At 50.1% G+C, this 23915-nt stretch overlaps 1 protein-coding gene across 2 annotated transcripts in view; it reads right to left on the bottom strand.

Moving 5' to 3' along the window:
• The window catches only part of LOC125950401 (probable nuclear hormone receptor HR38), a 109334-nt gene extending 107096 nt beyond the window's left edge, over positions 1-2238 (bottom strand). For both annotated transcript variants that reach the window (XM_049678360.1, XM_049678361.1), the window contains exon 1: positions 1091-2238. In XM_049678360.1, coding sequence (XP_049534317.1) covers positions 1091-1733 — 643 coding nt within the window. In that variant the 5' untranslated portion in view covers positions 1734-2238. The remainder of the gene's footprint in view (positions 1-1090) is intronic.
• Between the last annotated feature and the right edge of the window lie 21677 nt (positions 2239-23915).

Here is a 23915-nt window from a genome sequence, read left to right as displayed (position 1 = left end):
ACCGGACGCTGGCCGGGGACCACCGTGAACATGGGTTTTGAGCGATGGGTGACACCGCGGTGCCACCGATCAGCAATCACACCGCGCCGCAGTTGGCGTCCCTGGGTCAAATTAGGCGATGACATGGCCGCACATTCCCTATGCTGCGTGCGACGACGCCGGCTTTCGATTGCCAAAAATCCCTTTCCCCTTCCCCTTTCCGGTGCCTTTCCCTCTTCCTTCCCCCTCCTCCACGACACGACATCGATTCGACGACTAACCGGCGCTAGCTGATGGAGATTTCCACTTGGATTTCGCATAATTAATTGCCCGGTACACTGCCCGGTGTGTTTCTCGCGAGTGCGCTGTACACAGCGTTGCGCTTACAAATTGGACATGAAGATGGGCGCACCGCGTGACAGCGTGGCAGTTGTAAGGCGCTGGACCACGGAGCATGGAGGAGGTGCGCGATCATGTCCACGGTAAGGGGGCGTGGGTGACGAGCAGAAGAGTGGACGTCACACACGTCATTCCATGCGCACACTGGCCTCACCGTGATTGACAAGGTGGAAGTGGCGTTGCGAGAGTGAAACGAGTGCATTTCCCACACGCAGCATCGCATCATCAGCATGGGCGAATGATGTGTCAACCATGAATGGTGTGCCGGCAACTTGTGCCGCTGTTAGAAAAGGAGTTAGAATGCAACATGTTTTTAGAACATGCGCGAATTATGACTCATAATTATCGTAAAGAATCTAGATTTGATAAGACATTTAACATAAAGATTTGAAAGCATGCACCAAACGTTACACAACCTCTATTCCCTATAAAAATTAACGACAATGATGGGCATTTATCCGAAAGTTCTGCCAAATACAAGAAGGAAAACATAGCAAGTGTGCGAAACACGACTAACAACTGGATAATAAATGCTTACATGATTGAAAAAATACGATTAAATAAACAAAAAGAAGCTAATAAAAGGAGGAACGGGTTTGCGAAAGCACAAATCATGCAAACGGCAACACATAACTCCGGAATGAAAACGAAAACGAAAAGCAAAGAGAAGCAAAACTGAAGGAAATAATAATAAAATAAAGCAAATACATACACTTTTTCTCGTCATAAAACACAAACTCTTCGCCCGGTTGCTGCTGCTCATTGTTGTTCAGATCGCCAGCGAAGCCATCGCCGTTGGCAGCATAACCATCGCTACCCTGGCGGTCACCAAAGTAGTGGGCCACCAACCCGGCGGCATGCTGCTGCTGCTGCTGCTGCTGATGCTGATGATGCTGATGATGGTGGTGGTGGTGGTGGTGGTGGTGGTGCAGCTGTAGTGACCGCGGCAGGACGTAGGACGGCACACCGGAAGGCTCAACGGCACCGTCACCGGTGGTAGTGGTGGTGGTGTCGTCGTAAGAGAGGCGTGGGCCCCTCGGATGTGCCTCTACCGGACCAACCGGACCGGAAAGCGAACCGAAGCTGGCGTAATGACACGGTGACCCATCGCCATCCGCGACCACAAGCGACGCACGGAACAGACTAGCCGGCGGTGAGGACGACGATGACGATGACGATGAGGAGGACGAGGACGAGGATGATGACGATGACGAGGAAGATGAGAGGGACGAGGAGGAAGAGGAAGAGGAGGAGCTGGAACCGGGCTGAAGCTGGAGTGCGGGCGGTGGCGAAGACGGTGACGACAGTGGTTCCTGTTTCACGACGATCAGCGAGCCGCCCAGCCGAGTTCGCATGTCCTTCGCAAAGCACGGCACGGTCCACCGGCCCACCAGGCGACCAAGCACACACACGCACACACACGCACACGCAGACACACAAACAGGGAAGTTCCGGATCGTCCGGTGCCACTTTGCGATTGTAATTTGTGCTCTCTGGCTCCACCTTTGGCGTCGTCGTTGTCCTTCGTCGGTGTTGGTCCTTTCGCGAGGAGAAAGGCCTTTAAGGACGGAATCTGATCAGGAACGGTAGAGGTGGGGTAACGGGTGCGAGAGGACTGTTCAGACGTTCAACTGACGGGTAAGGTGCATTCTGGCAAAAGCAAAGGTTCGTGACGCCACTAGTGTTGGTTCACCATCGCACCGTCACACACCGTGGCACACACCGTGGCCCCGGAAGACATTGTCCACCCTCGCGGACACCTTCGGCTTCGCTGTTTGCTTTAGAAATACCGCGTGGCCGCGCTGCTGACGACGGGACCGACTTTGAAGCCGGTAGATCGCGGGGGGCCAATATTGGTTCGATTCATTAACAGCTGCGATAGAGACACCACTTCAGTAAGGACACAGCAATGACAAACACACAGGCACACACATCGATACACACACACAGCACAAAAAAAAACAACACACAGAAACAAACACACAGATAGGGCGCACTATATGGGTTGGATATTGTCACACAGGAAGCTAAGCTCTGGACACACATAGAAAGAGAGAAAAAGAGAAGCGGAAGAAGCGGGGAATTTAATCGAAAAGAAGGGTAGTAAAAAAAAAAGGGTTGAGAATAAAAAGGGGATTAGGGGGAATAGAAACACACTCGCGGTACATCGAAACGGAGCGGACGATTGCATGCAAACGCAGCGGTGAGGCCACTTGAGGGCGTTACTCGATGCGATGAAGATGATCCTTCCAAGCGAAGCAGTCAAGCTGATCAAGCAGCACCAAAAAAGCGCATCTAGCGGGCAAAACGTGGCAGAATGTGGTGCGGAACAGAAGGAACACACACACAGGGCAACAACACGGCAACAACGGGCCACTAGGTGGCGATTTCGAATCGAATCCTGCTGGGACGAACCTGCTGAAGGCTCGAGGACCCTCCGGTGCTGTTCGCGTTCCTTCTCCAGCACGAATGTGGGCGTTGGTGGTTTGACCGTGCGACCGGAGTTCGGAGCTCGAATTCTGGTCGTTGGTCAATCCGGACGGTGCACGGCACGCTGCATGCGCAACGGGCAACGGCGGCAGACGGGATCACAGGTAACGGAACAACAACGGAAAGACGCCAACGACGTCACACTACACACAGAGGCCACTCGAACCGATCGAAGACGGGTTGACACACTTTTGGGGACAACACACTTGGGTTTGCTTGGGTCTCTCATTCACCACAGTCCTACAGACAGTCCAACAAGTTCACCGGTTGTGATAAACGCACTAAAGGATGCTGCGATCTGTCCTGTGGATCATTCACGACGTATCACAATCACACACACACACACACACGGTGTCGGTAACGCGAGTCGAGGTTCCGCGTCGAGGTTGTAATGGTCGAACGAGCGCGCGCGCGTGTGTGGAGTGCTCGTGGCTAACTGGCGGCGGTGACGACGGATCAGGCTTCGCGATGCTACGATGATTGCCCGCGCGAAACACCGCGCACGCTAGCAGCATCCAGGTGATCGCGATGAGAGAGTGCACAACCAGGTACGGAGAGCGATCGCCGGCTCGGGCGCGTTAGTATACTCTCACGCGATGATCGCTAAAGTGAGCTGACGGCTCACCACTAGCGAGCGAGCGAGCGACCGAGCGAATGAGTGAGTGAGCGAGTGAGCGTATCACGACGGGTGCACTATCTTCGCGCTACAGTTCATACGGCCACCGGTGGGCGGGAAAAAGGCCCGACAACTGTTTACTATCCACCCCCCCAAAGCCACCACCAGCAGACGAGTGATCGTGGCCGTACCGATACCGTGGTACCGCCGGGGCGTACTCTCTCACCACACTAGGTAAGTAAACTCACTTCTCACCAAAGCCGCGGCTCACTTCGCTCGTTCTTGGCGATTCACTTTCGCTTTCAGCGCTTTACAGGCCCCACGGTGTGTCCCGGTAACCTGGATCTTCCTTTCTTAGCGGAACTTTGGCCTGGCCTGCGCCTCCTTTGGCGCCTGTTCTTGAACGAAGACGCGAACCGGCAGCACTTCACTCTCACTTTCGTACGTACGGATTTCACTCCCCAGAATCTTCACCGAGAAAACCATCGAGAATGCACTGCTGGACAAGAAACCGGTTGGCCACTGTCACGACACTTGCTCCGCTGCACGCTCTCTTTCACTCTGTTCACTCTTTTTCTTGTTCTACCGCGACGCCACTGCTGCTGATAACTCAATGGTCACTGGGATGGATTTTACGTTCGAAGCTTTAACTTCAGCAGAGCGCGCTACTGCGGCTACTGCGATGGCAAGACAGGTTGCCAGGGGACAGATCGATCACAAACCACACACACACAAGCCCCATCTACCGCATCACACCCGGTACCTTAACCACACTGGTGCTGCGCCTCCATCCAAACCGGTATGAAGCCGACCGAAATTACCGAAAAGCAGGGAAAAAGGCGAGAGACGACGATAATCCGTACTCCGGTAAAGCACTACTCGAAACGAAGTTTTGGCGGCTACTGAAGATTCCGCGGGCCAGCGTCAGGCTAGTATATCGCTTCAATCCGCGCGCACGGCGCCTACCACGGTGTCGGTGTCGACGTCATGGATCCCGACGAACACGAGCACGAACGACGGGGTTTGGTCTCACGTTCTCACGGCAAAAGGTGCGCTCCCATACTCTCCACGGGCCCCGTTTTCTCACGGAAACCACCCTCATCGCCTCAGCTTCTCTACTCATCACCATCATCATCGTCATCAACAACATCATTGGCGAGGGGCAAATGAAAGCAAAACCATCCACAGCCAACCCTTTTGAGCTCATCGCTCTCACCAGCCACCAGGAGTGCGAGCATCTCTAGGCTCGGCTCGGCTCGAGACGGTCCTAACCTTCCGCAAGCGCGCCAATCTTTTGGCGTGCGTACGGCTCCTCTCGCGACCTTCGCGCCACCAGCAGAAGAAGAAGGCGTCATCGTTGGGGGTTGGAGAGTAAACCCCGAGCGAACGGCCCGAGCTCTCATTGATGACTTCGTTGTTCGCCTCGTTCGTTCATTCGGCCGGTTGTGGATTCGGTTCCCGATATCCGCCTTCGTCACTAGTGACGTCGCTAGTGCCGAACGAACCCACGGCCTGTGGATGCGTTTGCGGAACATTAATGACGTCACGGTGGTGGCGAGGATATTTCAGTCGGGGGCGCTTCCGCTTGCCCCTTCCTGCCGTGCACGCTCGTCAGCTGCTCCGGGTTGCCCGCGAGTGTCCTGTGTACGGGAGGGCTTTTTCACGTGTGCGGCCACCTGCTCTACACCGTGGAACCGTGGATTAGCGACTTTTCATTCATAATTTTCCCGAACGCGAGCATGCGCCGTTTGCTGGGGCCGTAGCCGCAGCAAAAGCGGGAAAAATCGATAGAATTTTCGAGAAAACTCCACCCGTTCCACTTCTACCCTTTTCCTGGCGGTGGCCAGTCTACTCCCATCCGTCAATCCTCCGGCGGATGATGCTGTTTATCCAGCGAGGCTCGACAGCGCTTCAGCTTAAGAGTGCACGTTCACCGAAAGGGATTGTGTCCGAAGTGACTGCTTTAAGCGTCTATTTAAGGGTAGAATTGTGTTTAAGGGAATGTAAAAAACACTTTACAATGTATAGTGACAGTGAAACATTTTTTATTAAACTAGTAGGAAACATATAGATCTATTTGTCCGTTGATTCTCCTGATTGATCTTGACCAGTGTTTTTATTATGTTAATTAGATGAACATAACGGATTTTGTAGCTTTTGCAGTATTTTTATTAAGTTTTTAGAAATTATAATGAAAATCTGCCGTGAAAGTAGTTGGTACTTAAACGAATGTAACTTCATAAAGCTTTATCGGCTCATGTTTGATTAAAAATTACCTTCCATTTGAATAGCAAATCCATTAAAATTAAAACAAATTTTAAAAATAAAAAACATTAAATTGAACGAAAGAAATAAAACAAACTATGAACTTCACTTGAAGATAGTACTGTTCATCAAAAACATACCGAAGGAAGTGAAGTTGTGCTCGTTATCATTCTTTCTAGCAATGAATCCCTTCGATTCCTACTTAAAGTCCCCAAAGAGAATCCGAGCTGCAAGTATGCAGCTGACGCAATCACATTTTAGAATATCTATTTCTATCCTATTCGGAAGCACGTAAGAAACCCTCGTAGGGTGGATGCTTAAGTTCCCATTACCGCACCACGAACCGGAGCAGTGAGCCCCTTCCGCCGCGGAAGCGCCATCATATAAACCTCTCCGGAGTTTACCGGAAATGCATCATACCAAGAGGGGCTGCACCCAGATATATACAGGTGCGGATTCTGGTAGTGGTACTCCGTTGATGACGTGTGAGCAATCAGAATAGCATGGTGCAGCTTCGAAGAGGGGTGCGCACAAATGAAACAAAAACCACAATCCCGACCAAAGAATTGAGGATTGGCGGTGGCTCGCTAGCATCGGGAATTGATTTATAAATATCCATCCGGCATGGGGAAGCAGGTTGGCGTTCGAACAAGGCGCGTTACATACGCTAAACACGCCACGCCAAGCTCACTTTGGAACCACTTTTGCGAGCACCAGCCACTCCGGAACCTAATCCTTTTCTGGTCTCTCACTCTGGTTCCTTGTTTTTACAGCGTTTTCCTCCCCCTGTTTTATCCAGTTCCGAGGGGCGGAGTGCTGCATAAGTAGCCGGTCGGTCAGCATGGTGTACAGGAAGGAAACCCTTCGAAAGCGCTGCCGCAAAGTTTCTATTTCCATTCCTTGGCCAAACCCCTCTTTTTCTGGTGCTGCTCGGAAGGGAAATCGCACGATTGCACGACGGGGCGGGTAGTGACGATTGCTGGCGGAAAATCGTCATAAAAAGCTCGGCCTAGGAATAGCAATAGGTGCAATGGTTCAAGAAGGGTGCATTATTGTACATTATCAATGCAGCACACCGAACATATAGCGGATCGCAACGCAAATAGAATTGCTTTGGGGAGTAGTGAAGCGATGGCAGGAATAGAACCTTTTCCTGCAACGATTGCTGCACGAAGGAGGTCCTTTTCGCTTTGTAAGAATATTGATTTCCTTTGAATTTCTCATCCTATCCTAATTGAATAACGTTAAATTACATGCAAAAAGATACAGAAAAGTAAGAAAACAATTGTTTATCCGACGTTCTACTCCTCGTGGCACTTATGCGAAAAATAACCCAGATCACAGCATCACTCACTCCTCTAATATTACCTGACTCAAATATTACTTAACCTGGGTTCCGCCTTTCATGTATTACGCCGTTCAAATGCGTGCCAACAACACCGCTAACGGCCAAACGGGTCGCGTGGATACCAAACTTTTTTCCTGCTTTTCCAGCAACATGGAGAACGGTTTCGAGCCCACCCATCTATTTCCACTCGGTCGTGTGTAACTATAATTATGCTTCTCGCCCGACCAACCCGAACAATGGCCAAGTGCTACGAAAGGAATCTCTAGAACGGTCGGCCCCTGGAACCAGGGTTAGTATGACCGTTCTCAACATTAACAGCTTCATTTGCGCCGCTGGAAACGTAAAATCGCGGAAATGAGCTGCTGTAAATGTGTATGTGTGTGTGAGTGTGGATTATCGCTGGTGCATTCTCCGCGCCTTGTATGCCCGCGGATTGGGCTCGGTGTCTTAACTCAGCGGGAGAGCAATTTATGCTATCACCACCTCCGCTTAACAGCTCGAGTACCTCGAGGCCTCCTCCAATCCAACTCCAATCTGCAGTGTCCCTGACGTCTAGGCTTCTCATGTTACTCCGATCGAATAGTGGGACCGGCTAGGTAGCTAAAAGTAGAAGAAAAAAAAGAAGAAGGTTGCAGAAATCGCGGATGTTTATGATGCAAGCGAACTGCATCAAGGCCTCGCCTTCTAGCCAGTACTCGGTCGGAAACTCGGATGCGGCGTGGCTTGGCCCTCGCGAAGGTCATCGGTTGCATGATTAAACGCTCTAACTCATGCCACGAAAGCCCCCCGGGCCGACTTCAGTTGACGACCGGTACCGGCACCGATCAATTCCGACGACCGACCAACCTACCGGCCATTTGGGTTTGCACGGACCATTTAAACTATTTTTCGTTGCTCTATAGCACGGTACTAGAGCCAGGGAAGTAATTCAGGATGCAACAATGAATAGAAACGCGTTTATCTCCGTCACGCATGGCATGTGAAAATGCTTAAAGTATTCGTGATCATTGAAGCGAAATATTGGGAATAATTTTCAAGAGAAGGTATCCTGAAGATATTAAAAACTCAAACTAAATGGTCGAGAATTTGATTTCTCCAGTTCTAGACTACTCTGTAGGCCAACACCATTCTCAAAATGGATCTAAATCGATCATTTGATTCAACACTGCAACGATTCTTCACCTTGCGTCCATGAGTCAGGCCAATGTCTTGGAAAGAACCGAAGAACGGAGAACGCCGACCACCACAAACAAACCACCACCATCTTCCGTCATCGTTATCTAATGATTAGGTAAACAACTTATGCATCATTTCACAGGGAAACCGTTGACCGTTGACCACCGGATGGCAGGGAAAGGCACAACCACCATCACTTTTCCATCAGTTGGGAAGAGGGGTAGCTGGGTTCGAGAACGGCTATTTCCAGTGGGCAGGATTTGTTTACCGCACTCCGGAAGAGCTTTCCTTCCTTACCTCCGCCAAGTTTTACCTCACAGCGCCGCCAGCGCTTGTTGCCTAGTTTCTAGCTCGGTAGGACTGCCGCACAGGAGGGGCGCCAAACGGGAAGCGAGTTTTAATGATGGCGCACGTAAGCAAACAACGCCGTAACAGCGTTTCCCAGGATCTAATGACTTCACAGCAGTCCCGCTGGCAGGTGCTGAGGGAAACAAAACTTTGTCTTATGGCCTCTGTCGCCTGAGCGTCTAGAAACCACGTGCCCAGCATTACCGCAGCGTTTGGTTAGTGCAAAAGGAATGAAAAGCGTGTAGCTATTGGCCGGCGGAGAGCCCGAGAAAGAGAGGGATTGTATTTTTTTTTTTTTGTGTAAATTGGACGCTCAGAAGAAAAGAGAAACTGTTTGCAACAATCTTTATACAAAATGTGCATGTTTAGAACAGGTTGCGGAACGAGGAGCGAATGCCGGAAAAGCCATGCTTCGTTGCATCATTTCCACTTATCTCTGGGGCCATAAATTTGATCTGCCTCGCTATCTAGCCTCGCCGAGCTGCTCATCGTACACAATGTACGCCGAACGGCCTTGAACAGGCTCCGGCTATCATTTGAGTGGGACAGCGACAAGCGACCGCAACGCTGCCACCTTTTCATGTGGCTATCTCATTTCCGTTCTGACGTCATTGATAATACTTGCAACATGTCATGGAGAAGGCGGGGGACTTGTACACCGTTGATGTACGAGAACCGCACCCTCTGTTGCTGCGCCTACTGCGTTCCACAGAGAATTTCTCTCGCTCTCTTTCTATATATTGTTCGCAATAGCAGTGAGTGTGTGAGTAGTACCCGGAATCCCCTGAAGGGGGGATTTTCCTTCTTGGCCCAGTGCCCCACCCGAATCGCCTAGCTCTGTATTGGTGTCGTCATAACCCTTGGCAACAAGGATGTCACCGGTTACGAGTGCTGCTCTGCTTGCACACAGCTGGCTGTTTCAGCTCGGTGTGACGTCATATGGTAGTATTTCACCCCCAGGTACCCGGTGCCCAGACACGACCTTCGCCTTGAACGCGTTGTCGCACCTCCGGTCGGTCGGTTGGTCGGTCGGTGGACGGAGTCAGGAAAATCGATAATACTTACCGATGCACCACCGACTAGCCTCACACGCGAACCGGCCCCGAGGGGCAAACTACTGCAACACGTGGTTGGGAAATGTGAGGACCTGGGGCAACGGTTTTGAATACCCGGCATGGTGTTGCACACATTGTATATCCTATATTCACGTCTTGCAAAAGATGGATTAATTGTTATATATAATTGTTACCATAATTTTATTCGCTAAATTGGTTTAAACATTCATCTATCGCTTCTCTAGAAGGTAAATATTCATGTTTTCTGTTCAAATTATGTAACATAATAAGGCGCTGACATATTTTGTTGTCGAAACTGTAAAAGACTTTCTACTTATCTTTATTGGAAAAATAAAACGTGAAGAATATTGATTATGTTTAGTGAAATATGTTGCGAAGTAGAAGAAAATACACAAACAAAAATATTAGAATTCTTTATAAACAGACCCTTTGCATTGACATTCAATCAATAAATTTATAAGACGTTAATGTATTTATTTTACAAAAAATATTGCTACTCTAACTTTTGTTTTTACAAATGCCCTACTTTCTACCAAATTAAATCATCCTTAAAGCTTCATTCAACTTAGTAAATGAATGGGGCACTTTACCTCGGTTCCGTTCAGTGGTCTATTTCAATTGATTCTCGGTATGGCTGCTAATACGTTTATTTTGTGATGGTTATTACCTCATGAAACTGAACCATAGAATTCCACTTCCAGCCCATGGTTGCCACATATAAATGCCAAATATCAAAGGTAACAAAGACCACACAGTGCACTTCACACAGCACCACCAACATGCCCGGGCACCTAAGCTACCACAATCAGGGAAGAGAGCGGAGGGTCTGCAGCAGAGAACCACCGAAAGGGAAAACAACCAAAAAGTCAAGCCTGCCAGTGGTCTTCCCTCCTCCGAAAATCATTAGGACATTAGGGACACGCTTTTTTTCTTCTTCTTCGTGCCTTTTGCGCTCAGCACTGCCCACCTACGCCGAGAACAAGCGCTCCAAAGGATAAAAACAAGTAAAAACACAAACACACCATTTACATCTACCCCCCGGGGGAGGCGGGTAGCGGAAACATGCGAATAAGTGGAAGGTTGGAGTCGGTTCCGACGACGATACTATGTTGGCGTTGAGGAGGTTTATTGCCTTCTCGTACTCTCTATGACGTCATACTTGTGCAAGCGAGACACTTGATGACAGTGTCAGCCGCACTCACTCTAGCCGGCCAACGCCAAGTTTCACTTTCAGCCGGCACCGGCAGGATCCCAGTGAGGTGGGCCACCGGGCGGGTGGTAAGCAGCTGCTACGTCAATTCTTGCTGTTTTCTGGCATGCTAAGAAGTATTTGTGAACACGCGTGCCATTTCCCGTTCCGGAGCTTTCATTCATAATTTTACGGAAGCTTTTCCTTGCCCGTGTGTTTGTGTGCGTGAAATCATTTCCATTTCCCAGCATGTTCCGTTTTTTCGCTTGTTCGAAGCTTCACCAAGGGAAATGCAATGCTTCGTGTCCGTTGGTCATTTCCAATGCTAAGGTGTATGCATGGCGCCACTCGAAAGAAACCATCTTCATGTCCCAAAGGCCATAAAAGGACATGAAGATGGTGAAGCTGTGGCACGTTGTGAGTTATTTATTATTTCAATCAGCGACAACAGCCCGATCCTACCAGCCAGTGATGCTGGATACGGTTTGGTTTGGTTCAATGAATATCCTGAAGGTGAATGCTCCCCGGTTGAAGTGAAATACGCTGATGCTTGCGGGATCTGGCAGATCGTAAAATGTTTTCCGGCATGATAATAGCCGTAGGGCTTGGTGCTGTACGAGCGCGTGCTCATGCTCCAACGCTACTCTATTCCTTCTGTCCAGATGTTCTGGTTCTCAGCTTCTTCGTCGCCATCGGCTCCGTTTCTTCGCGGAAGCAAAACCGAACGATTAGCCATTGTCAGTGCGGTCAGTTGATGACTCTATCAGGGTGCGTATGGTAAGTTGTCATCATAAACTGTCTTACTTGCCCGCTGGTTAATGCATTTGCCATACTACAGATTGGCTTTGCGGCGCACGCGAACACCGCGAATGTAAATCGGAAAAGGAGAAGAAGAAGACGAAGAGCGGCAAAGGAAAAGAAACAAATGTAATTTAAATAAGATACCGACACAATTTAACTCATAAAATTTGTCTCTTAATCTCGCTCGTTCTTGTTCGCTCGCCCGGTAAGTGGGTGGAATGCCGACTGCAGTTGTCGTGTATGAGTCGACCTCCCCCCCCCCCCCCCCCCCCCCCACTGGATGGCGCTGCTTATATGGCAATACTTGGACTATATCCACTCAACGGTTCCATCCAACTTAATTGTCCCAATACTTCCCAACAATACGTTCGAATTCCACTTCGCTCCACTTATAATTGCCCTGTTAAAGCTGGCTCAGCTGGCTCTAATTCCTATTCCGATCAGAGATTAGAATTCGATTAACTGGATCGCCATCTCCAAACAAAGCCAAATGTTGCTTCTTCTTCTGCTGCTGCTGCTTCAACGTTTCCACCGTAATACAGAGCGTTATGCATAGTAATCCTGGCCGTCCACCTCCGTTCCTTCACTCTCCTTCACCCTAACGGCTGAGAAAGACGGGAGACCGGGCGCGTCTGCGACCGCCACGCCACGTCGTGGTCAACAGAAATCGAAAACAGGTCTTGTGAGCGAATGAAAAATGGATCAAGTTCATCGTTACCGAGGCACGCTGGCAGACCGTCGCCCAGTCTGTCGGGGCGCACGAAAACCAAAACAACCGAAACCTTCACCACCTTCAGGCTGGCGCAAGTGGTCCAATTCCACCCGGTTTATGTTCTTGTTCTTTCCTTCATCGCAAGGTTCTGGCCGTGGTAGAACGTTTATACGCTACGCGGTATTCAAATAAAGCTCCAGAATGTCGCGCCCGGGAAGCCTGTCCTGGCTCGGATCTCCCCTTGCCTCTCCTCTTGCTCGCATACGAAGACCGGCGATTGTGGTATGCGTTCTCCTAACATCTAGCAAATTAACGTCCCATCGCCAGGGTGGTGCCGTTGATACGAAAACCGATCCCCGGAACACTTCAGCTCGACGTCTGGACTCGACATTGACTTTGGCACGATCACCATCAAGGGGCAACTGGGAGCGCGGACCATCCGTGTGTCCTTGAGGATCCTGTTTTCGATGCTCGCACATACGTCTGGGCCGGCTCCGGGGATTGCTTTTCATTTCACTTCAACCACACACTAGCATGGCGTGGGCACCAAACACTTGCCGTGCGATTGTCCGGCGCTGGATTGTCGCCACCACAGCAGCAGACGACCATTCCGACGTCCTCTACAACCTAAAAGCTAAATCACTGTCGCACTGAAATAAAATGAAAACGAAAAACCCCGAAACTAAAAATGGCCAAGATTGATGTTCCCCTTCCGGTCGCGCACGTACGAGTTTCATTTCGGAACCTTGTGACCGTGACAGTGTTGTGCCCCCAAAAAACACAACACAAAGCCTTTAAGCCCCAGACAGAACACTTTCAAATAGGACTGGCTACTTGGATTCGTGGTAGATCGCAGCCGCCTTGGCCGGGCAGTGTTCATAAACAGTAGCGCCGGTTGCTTTGACTCCCGAAATCGATGACTTAATTATGAGAGATCCTTGGGATCGGTTTTTTGGGGCCACCTCTGGCCGCATCGGTGAGTTCACGGAGCGCTCGCGGAAATGATGACCTAAAGGCTCTCGCTCGCTCATTACGACCTGATGCTATGATCTCATTATTGGAAAACTAATGAAACCTCATAAAAACGCACCGCTCGAAAGTTACCAAAGACCGGGGTCCGACTGGAGTGACCTGTTGTGCGCATGGTGAGTAATCGGTTGCGTTCCAGAATGGCGCCAATTTAACCGTATGAATATTGATGAACCTAGTTATCACCATCACCGGACGCTGATTTTACGACGATAACCTTAACGATAACGAGCGTTCGCGACCGTCACCAAGGCACCCGGACTGATGATCAGCGCGCACAGTAAGCGTTGTACTTTACCAACCTCCGAGCATTCGGCATAATGTAATGTTTGCAGGTGGTGAATCTGCTACACATATCATACGAATCTTTTTTTTATTTTCACACCAGCACCACCGACGCACAACGGCCGCTGCTGCTCTAGTGCTAATTCCCATAAAAATCTAATATTTTACTATAATGAACCATCGATCGGACTCTGTGTTTGCTTGTGTGTGTGTGTGTGTGTGTGTGTGTGACCGGGTCGCATTCGCAGGTCCACGGACCTACTGCTGCTGCTGCTGCTGCTGCCGAGGATCCGGCCAAAATGTATCTCACGCTACTAATGATGCGTAAAATACGACGCATCGACGACGGACGGCTTCTCATCACCCAGCGCGGCCATAAATTATGGTGTCATTTCGTAAGACGAGACGCGAGCGTGCGGGATAAATGAGACAACTTAATGACTATTCAACAGTTTTGCGCCTCGTGAAGATGCATAAATTCTCTGGGTTCGAGAAAGGAGAAGCGGACAAAAAAACCGAAAAACCTACTCCACCAATCGGTAATCACGCCAGCCTTCGTTTCGGGCGGAGGATACGCCATCGTTTTGGGGTACAGGATCGAAATTAGATCAATCATTAGTCACACCGCTTATCGGGCCCATCATGATCCACTATCGTGGGTCGCTGATCGTTGCTGATGTCTCGTTTATAGTAAAACAGCCTCTCCTTTTGTTGCTGCTGGTGCGCTATCGGTGCGATCGCTGTTTGTGGTTTGTAGTTCACGGTTGACTACAAAACGATATCCTTTTACGGACTGTGAGCCCATCAGCCCCTCCGTAGGATCCGTATGGTTCTTTACGGTTCGCAATTTTCGTTTCGGAGACGGTGCCAGAAGGAATATGATAAATCTGGAGTAAAATTGTGGCGTCATTAATCAACGCACTATCACGAGTGGTTCGCAACCTTTAGCACGACCAGACAGCCAGACGCAGCTGATGATCGAGGGACCGCCGTCTTTGGGTGGTGTGAAAGGGGTGAAAAGGGTGATTAAAAGTATGTTCGTTGTACTTGCAAAAATGATAACGGTGTAGCGATTAAGACCGTCGTTCCCTTTGGCTTTGGTGGCCTTCGGTGGCACTTCCCTTGCCTCGCTCGCGATACAGTAGGCAGAAGTGAAGGTAAAGCCCACGAATCGCGAATCGCACATCCGACCTGACACCATCGTCTAGGATTCCGAGGAAACGAGATTCGCACTTACACTTGTGCGTCAACATATTTATTGCCCTCGATCGATGATTCGCGTTCGCGGCCATAAATAAGCGCGGATATCGGCGCGGACATTCAGCTGTGATTAGCCTGTGTTCGCGACAAGACACCTCTCAGAAGACGAATTCATCGTCTGACGCATCGGCTGTATAGCTATCGTAATGGATTGCCTGCGTTGGATCGTTTATGTTTTACGATCGTTTTGTAACGTTGCGATGCAGCACAGTTTTATCACCTCATCATCACCTCAACGAACATTAGTTTCAAATTATGTTTCCGATTAGCTATGCATAAATGAGGAGAGGTGGTGGGAGCGAGCGAGCGAAAATAGCGAATCATAATTTTCCCACACTCGCTTGCGCAACCATGTTTGTGCTCGATGATTAATATCGGCACAACTTGCACAGCAGCAAGCAAACTCGGGTGAGGTCGAACCGACCGAGTGACCCGGTCGACCGCCCTGGCACCGCTGTTTCGCTGGAAACATAATCCCGATCGCCGATCGGACTCGGTGACACCTGACACCCGGTGGACGCAGGTGGATCGATATCTACGCTACGGACAGCGAGAGCCAGCACCGGCCGCGCACACACTGGTGTTAGACCTCCACGATGGTCCGGTGCCGGAGCAGCCTGCCTGCCAGCATCGATTGGGGCGGTCTCGATTGCAACATATTTTGAAACGCATTGACACAGCTTCTTCTCGCTCGGTGTCCCTCTCTTTTCTCTCTCTCTCTCACTCTCTGTTTCTTCATTTGCTCTTCCCTTTATTTGTGGTTAAGTGGCGGCTACTGGATGGGCAGCAGTCATCGGTGCATCGGTGGCTTGCATCTCGGATTGCCTCCGCTCGCCGAAAAAAAAAACCCGTTCGCAAGCTCGTTCTTGATGCTCGTCTAGACGCATCCCGGCCCACCGTGGGTGCGGATATATTTATTCAAAAACACGATATCCAGCACATAAAAAATAACCGGAGGCACATTCGGTACCGGTTCGATTTCAGGAGGTGCGGTGTCACCGGCACCGGCCCCGGGCGCTCCTCCGACCAGAGAACACTACCGATTGTGTCCGCACTTGACACCTCTCGCGCACATATCGGAACCGGTCTGGTTGGCGGTTGGTTTATCGAGCATAAAACAAATTAGCCAGCCAAAAAGGTATAAATAATTATTAGGACTCGTTGCCTCGTGGGCAGCTCGCCGGGCTGCCCCCGGGGGCGGTGGCACACCATAAATTCTCACTCGTGACCCGCGTGAGACCGAACGTAGCAAAAGGAGATGCTGCGTAGCTTAGAGCCGTACGGTGCAGAAGCTGCAGCAGCAGCAGCAGTAGCAGCAGCAATAGTCCGGTGCTGCAATGCCAGAAACGAAAGGGGATCGTATGCAACCACCGCTGTTAGGGCGATGTATTTATGACGTGTCTGGACTTAACTGCGTCTGTGGTCTGCGCTCTGTGTTGTAATTTTAGTACGTGGAGGTACAACTTTATAATGCTTTCGCGAGCTCTTCGGTCGCCGGCGCTGCGAAAAGCGTGCTAGCGCTACTGGTATTGCAGGGAGTGGAAGCTAGAAGTAGCAGATCGTAAACTAGAAACGTAAACCAAGTGTTTATAAAACAAATCCGCTACCTCGCGGTAAATATCAACTCAGTTGGTGCCGCGGTGGAATAATTATGGCAACGGTAGCATTTGTTCGATTCCAATAAACGCCAACCAGATACACTAGCGGAGGCGGCCATTAAGCGCCGGCGCTGATAGGTTAAACATATCATTATCATAATGGTATCCTTCTAATGCTTCATTCAATTAGTATAGCTATAAAATATTCAGCGATGATCAGTTCACTTCATTAGCTAAAGAAGATGTGTTCAAAAGATATCAAGCTTCTTCTTTCGACAGCTCGGACGTCGATTTCATACTTATCCATTGACCTACGATCAACTCGAGCTTGCTAGTAGTCACACCAACGTGGTCCATAGTTCCCACAACAGAATGCATCATAAACTGTGGCAAAAATTAAGAAATTTACATCGCTATCTACTGGTCAGAGCTGGACATCCAGCTCTCGAAGATCTCTTTTCCACGTTGGTGGTCCCCGAGCAAAGTACTCGAAACAGCACCGCTCGCCTCGCGCATTGCTCTGCGCATTAAATATAGCAACCCTTACTTTCATTCTCTCGCTCCACCGTGGCTGATATGTTGGCGAGAAAACATTTGTCTGCAAGCTCCCGAATGATCGCTGATTACACACGCCTGACACTGCTGTGCGCTGTCGAACGGACATGCACTGCATTACCCGCCCCATTACAGCCTTCTCCCTTCTGGAACGCCATTGCTCGGTTTTGATTGAAAAGCAGAACCAACCAGCGTGTCCTTCGTATTTGCTGCGGATCACCTGCAGTCTATCGATGCAAGTAGAGCGTGGAATGAACGGCTGGCCACTTCAGTGTCCTCACTCTAGAAGCCAGCCAGCGCTGGTGCTGATGCTGGTGTCCCTGCTTGTCTGATCGAAACTGATGCTGGTGCCTATGTTTCGTTTAGAGGTGAAAGAGAAGCGCATTTAGCGCCTATTATCATAAATCTTGATGGGCACACGTTATTAGGGGTCATTTAAGTGTCTTGCATCCTCCCTGTTCCGGTGACTCCATCCGTCCGTCCGTCCTTGGCCGTCCACGTCGATGGGCGATCGCACGCACGAACACGAACCAAAATCACTGCCTTGCCATTGAATGTGTGCTAATGATTATGATTAAATTAAATTCAATTACTACCCACCGGATCACGCCGAGGGGTTGATGCTGTAGGGCTGCTGCTGCGCAAGCCAGCACAAGACAAAAGGGTTTAAAGCATCGACAGCGAAGGTGATGCCTGCGCTTGTGCCACATTTTTTATCAGCCCATTCCCTGCTGACTGTTTGCCCAAAAATGGAAGCAAATTTTCCTCACCAATCAGCGAGGTGGCCAAAAAAATCGATTTACGCGATGTTTTAGTTGTTCGAAAGCTCACTCCAAAGAGTGCGAACGCATAAAGCAAGACCACCCAGGTTGGAGCAACGGTACCAGCCTTCGCCAGCGAAGAAAGTAAATTTTCGATCATTGTGGGACGTGGAGCAACAGCAGCACAGGACACTCACTCGCTGCGAAACAGTATCGTTCAGCGTTGAACGATGGGATGGGGGTTGAGTGTTCATAATCGTATGTCATTGAGCTTCGGAGGAAAGCTAATTGACAGCAGCATATCCATCAGTTTGGGGATACAGCGCCGAGACGAGACGATCAGTACGATCAATCCGCCGATCTCGATTGCTATCTCTGGAAAGTGGCACGCGAATGATACATTTTTTATACTAACGATCGATCGAAGTCAGGTCCGATCCGAGTGACAGCTCCGAGTGATTCGTGCCTTTTACCTTCGAATGCGGTAAGATCTTGTTTAAGCAAATTTGTATTGCATGGCATGGTACAATATTGAGTCAAGGTGAAATGATAAATAAATAATATGAAATAGAAATACTATTTCGTCTGAAATATTTTTTTAAAATAATTTTATACAATTCAATTGAGATAATTAAATAGTAACTCCGAAACATGTTTTTTTTTATATTTTTGTGTTGCATTACATATCGTTACATCTTTCATCTTGTATAGCAAAGTAAATAGTGATCGTACACATTTACTCGTACCATCAACGTGCATTAAAAAAACTCCCCGCTTGCTGCCAGCAATATACTGACGCAACGATGATAAACGACGAGGAAGGAAATTGCGACACGATGTGAAATAATAAAACATTTAATTAACATTAGAGCATTAGAGCTTGACATCGATCAAACATCGCGAGACATCGGTTTGTAGCCCAGCGGCAGCCCCTTTTGCAAATGCCTCAGACAAAGCTAAGCCTCCTTTTCACAGCCGTGGGCGTGATCTTCCTACCATGCACACACTCACACACGCGCACTCACACCTTGCGAATCGAATCAACCCGCTAACCATAAGCACGGCATCAAACGTTGGAAAGAAGGTAGCCGCTAAAGTGCGGTAGCCGGGAGCCGACGGCAATCAGAAATCCATCGAATGTCGAATGTCGATCGAAATGTGGTTCGCGTGAATGCGGTGGAGGGGAGGAGGGGGACGACTCCCCGTAGAGCGACAACTCCCGGCGTAGCGACGCTCATCCACGCCGGGAGCAACGATTGCTGCCGGTTCGATCCGGAAAGGTGCAAATGCGCGACCTCAAACGGTCCGATGGATTGGAGCCCCAAGCTTAGAGGCGTCCCAGCGACCGACTTCATCAATCAATCTTTTCGCGCGGCCCGAGCACGCGCGTGCCCATTACCGAGTGGTCCGAGTAGCGAGGGTCCGTCGTGGTCACAAGCGTTTAAAAGGGCCGTTTATTTTTTGCTTTTATCTCCATTCGCTGCTTTGCCTAATTTTCTTCGCTTCGCTTCTATCAATCGGTGCGAGCTGACAGAAAACTGTCAAACCGACGCCAGCATGCGAGTGGGGAGGGAAGGTGAACGGGGTAAAACATAAAACATAAACTAGCTGGAACATAACAGCAACAAACCAAATCGCCACTAATCTCTTGGCCAGGGCCCCTCCTGTTCGGTATGATTGATAGACAAAGCCGCGGATCGGGCGGGATCCTTTCAACAAAAACGTCTTAAAGGCGTCGCAGCAACGTGTTGCCGACATTGTGGGTTCGCGGGACGCGTATTGATCCATTGTTTTAGCGGAGCTTTACCGCTTCGTGGGTGGCCAGTGTTGGCCAGTTCTGCTTCGGGTCGAGAGGCGTGTGCTTTAACCTCAAACCGAACCCTTTCGTCGGCTCATCGATGATGCATAATGAGGGTTATCTCCATTCGATGTTGAATGGGCATATTATGTAGACGGAACAAATCATAAATATCATTAAATATAACATTTCAACAAGACAACTGTTGGCAGAAACGAAAAACTGAACAAAACGAAATTTAACCGGGTTTCTCCATTTCTTTTCTGGATTTTTTCAACTGTATCAACAGGCTAATGAAGCTCGAATGTTGGTCACTAGAGAGATCGCTCTCACGATTTCACCACAGCGCCGCGATCAGCACCCCGAAAGGAAGATGCTCGTCACCATCAATTAGTGCACTGATCGCCCTGATGAACGCAAAGTGATGATACATCGCGGTAGTGCTAACAAGCCACGAGCTCGAGCTCGAAATCCGTGTGGGTGTGTGCCTGATGCGCGCGAAAGGCTCTCGAAGCGTGGCGTGGCCACCACGCATCCGTATCGTGGTGTTTTAGCGGAGTTCCCTTCTCCTCCCAAAAAAAACCGGCAGCCAGATTTGCTGAACGATTTTAGATCGTTCCGTGGCGGTGCTGGAGGGCCGGCAGTTAGCAACCAGCAGCCAACAGCCACCTAGACGCAGCTAATCCGCTAATTAATTTTAATGTCTGATTAATTCGTCCGCCCCGGCGCACCTCGCAACGCCACGCGGAAAGGTATGATGGACGAGCGCACGCGAATGGCTGGCCGCCATTTATCAAACGCCCGTTTGCCGGGGCGCACTTGATCGATGGGTGGGTGGATGCTGTTGTTTAGTTTAAACGCGCGCTCTGCGTTCAGCGTCTTACGATGCATCGACAGCTCGCTGCAAGCGCGATTACTGGAGCTTGCCGCCATTGGACGGTATCGTTCGAGTTGAAAACCTACTACCCGGTGCCGGGCTGATGCCAAGAGGACATCATGCATCACACCTGAGGATCGTTGCTCGCTAAATGTCAAATCATTTCAAGGGTTTGACGATCGCCATTGCGATCATTGCTGCTGCACGATGCAAGCTTTGGCCGAAGGTACTTTGGGCGATTTATCTGGCGGATGTGGTTCCATAATTTCTTGCTGTTATGATAATTCATCTACAATATGATGCATTTATCTGTCTAAACACGAAGACATGACGCGATTCGTTTTAGTGGAACGAAGGCTTTAAAACCTTCAACATAGAGCGTTCCGTCGTCGACATTAAATATGAATCATTCGTCTATTATGTCGGTGCGGTAGGGCACATTGGGGGGTCGTTATGCTTTAACCTCAAAACAAACTAGCCCGTGCCCGATTAAAACCAAATTTAGAAAGACCCCCCAACCGCCCCTTTGACCGCCACAAATCGGCAAATTCAACCCATTTCCCATCGAGACCATCTTCTCCGTGCGGAGTACGAAAAGACGTCGCAACCACCAACACACACACACACACACACACGCGAGGGCGCACGCGTTGTCTGATCTTTCCAGTCAATCTGCGAGCGCAGTTCTTATCATCGATGAGAAGATCCAGTGGCCGGCTTTTGCCAAAAGCCGTTATGGACCACCGCCACAGTCGCCTTCGCCGCCATCGCAGGTAAACGGTCTCTAGCCGTCGCAGTACCACCCGACGGCTAAACAGCGATCCAATCAAAATCACATTAGATTTTAATCTTCTCCCACAGAAGGGTGGCTCGGGCTTTGAGTGACTGTGTCGTGTGTTGCCGGACTGGACTTGACTGGACTGGACCGCGGCCATATCTGCATTTCTTCTCACCGCACACACACACACACACAAACCGCTAGAAAAGGGAAAGGAAGCGTGCGATTGCAACCGCATCAACCCACCAGAAGAAGGCTGATGATAGTAGCGACTAGTAGGATGATGATGATGCCGGCGATGATGATGATGATGATGTGCCAACAGTGATTTGCTGAAGGGTTTTGGGAATCGGAATCGGAATGAAAAGGTCATTTAGCGAACGAGCGTGCGTGAAGTATGCGAGGAGTGGGAATGTGGCCGCACCGGGCACATAACCCCCCTCTAGGAGGTTGTTGCACGCTGGTCACGAAACTATTTTAAATGGCTTGCGCCGCTTACCTGTTGATTTAATATTATTTAGCAAAAAAACAACAGTTTGGTTAAAAACGAACGAGCAAAGCGCTTGTTGGTCCAATTATGCTCAACAAACAACAACAACCACAACAAAGGTTGAACAAAGAACCCCATTTCGCTTCATCGATCAATACGTCCTCATGCACACACTCGTAGACAGGCTTCCCCGAGTGGCGCTACATTGTCTCGGTACAGATCGAATACGATCGTCAGCGTCAGATGTTGCAATCGTTTACCGTGGCGTTCCGGTGCGCGCTAAATTAACGGTACCGATCGCCACCGTCTTGTCATCGCGGTTAATTCTAATGCTTGTAATGCCTCTCCCTTGTCCCTTTCCCCTTCGCCTAGAAGCAGCCTTAGCATCCCTTCGGCCACCATCGTGACCGCGTTGAAGGGCAGCGATGGCGGCGATGGCGGCGGTGGTGGCGTGTGTCGCGGTCGCGTCGAGAATGCGACACGTTTTTCCTTCTTCCTTCTAGTACGGTGCGATCGCGAGCTTTCCGTCCGTCTTGACGTTGCGGATCGTTTGAGGTTCGCTCAGCGTCAGTGGACAGCATCCATTCAGTGGCGGCGCTCGCGGGACCCAACATTCGGACAAGCCCTTCAATCGTCTAATAATGTATTCCCACCGCGCGCGCGCACACACACACCCGGTGCTGCCCGATGATGGACGAAAATGATTGAGACCCCTACTATTGGCAGGGCACGGTGTGGAAGTCGTACCGTGTGGCCGTGGCCACCGCCGCCGTGTAGTGATCGCACCGAGACATCGCATCGATGCAGCAGCAGCAGCAGCAGCAAGGGCAACCGTCGACGTCGCCACCGCCGCCATTGCAATAACAACAGTTCATTTCAAACTAATAATAAAGCCCACGATCTGCAGATTTTACCATAAGCGATCATTTTGCCCGCGTGTCGAGGTCAAGCTAATGGTGTTCCGAGCGGGCGAGCGAGGGCCAAAAGGGTTGCACGAGGTACACCACGGAGTGGAACAGTGAGCCGACTTCGGGCGTAATATTCAAGTCAAATGACGTTCTGGAACTGGAATACCCGCAGAGCATGCGGATTCCATTGAAAGCGAGATCGAGGAGACCTCAGAGTACTCCATGTGGAACTAACTGATGAACTGAAGACCTAGATGGAATCTCCAGTTCCAGACGTGCATCATCATGGAGCGTGAAGTGAAAACCCAGCGGCGAACAGCAGCCTAGCATGCCCTTGAAGGCCGCATCACGTCACAGCGCAGTGCAGTGTGTCACAAGATCGATCGCCAGATCGTATCGTCTGCGCTCCCAATGTCAGACCAAAGCCAAGTTAGCACCTCTGACTCACCACCGACAAGGGGGCTACCTTATTTCAGCAGCCAGCAGCTTACGCAGTGTCTGGTGCAGTAAATTCCGGTAGCTGGCATCGGATCGTTCCCTTCTTTAATGCTTCGCTAATTTGCTGAGGCAGCTTCCAAAAGCCTGGAACCCATTGAAGCTCTCCTTGGAATGCATCGTCTCCAACCGTCACCGTGTCGTGTCATCAGACATTGCACCGGTAACAACACACACACACACACAGGCACACACTCGGAATTATGTCATAATATAAATGACTGCCAATAACTTAGGATCGCACACACCGCCAGTGCGCGATTAGCACGGCCTGACACTCTCGGTACTGTCTCGGAGAGACTACTACTTCCCTTTTCCCCTGCCGCTCCTGCACGCAACGCCATTAGGGTAAGTCCCTTCCCGCGCATCGCGCGTCTCATGATACTCGTTTATGTTCTGCGCTAATGGTGCACCCGCACTTCCTCTCTCTCTCTCTCTCTTAGTAGATTGTGGCCGCATTCGAAACCCATTTTTGTGCGCATTTCCATATCGGGTGGCGCGCACACACACTCACCGCACCCGCAGACGGATGTCGTCATGGAGTGTGCCAATAGAGGAAAAACGGATCCAGCACGGATTACTCGGAGGATGCGTCGCGCGCCGCACGTCGTAGCCGAAAGCCAGCGAGAATATGCGCACTATCGAGCCGTACCATCGATCATAAATCATGTATTTATCCAAG

Source organism: Anopheles darlingi, chromosome 2, assembly GCF_943734745.1.
Source record: "Anopheles darlingi chromosome 2, idAnoDarlMG_H_01, whole genome shotgun sequence".
Classification (NCBI taxonomy): domain Eukaryota; kingdom Metazoa; phylum Arthropoda; class Insecta; order Diptera; family Culicidae; genus Anopheles; species Anopheles darlingi.
Note: the sequence above shows the minus strand (reverse complement) of the source record. Positions and strands in the feature narration are given on the sequence as shown.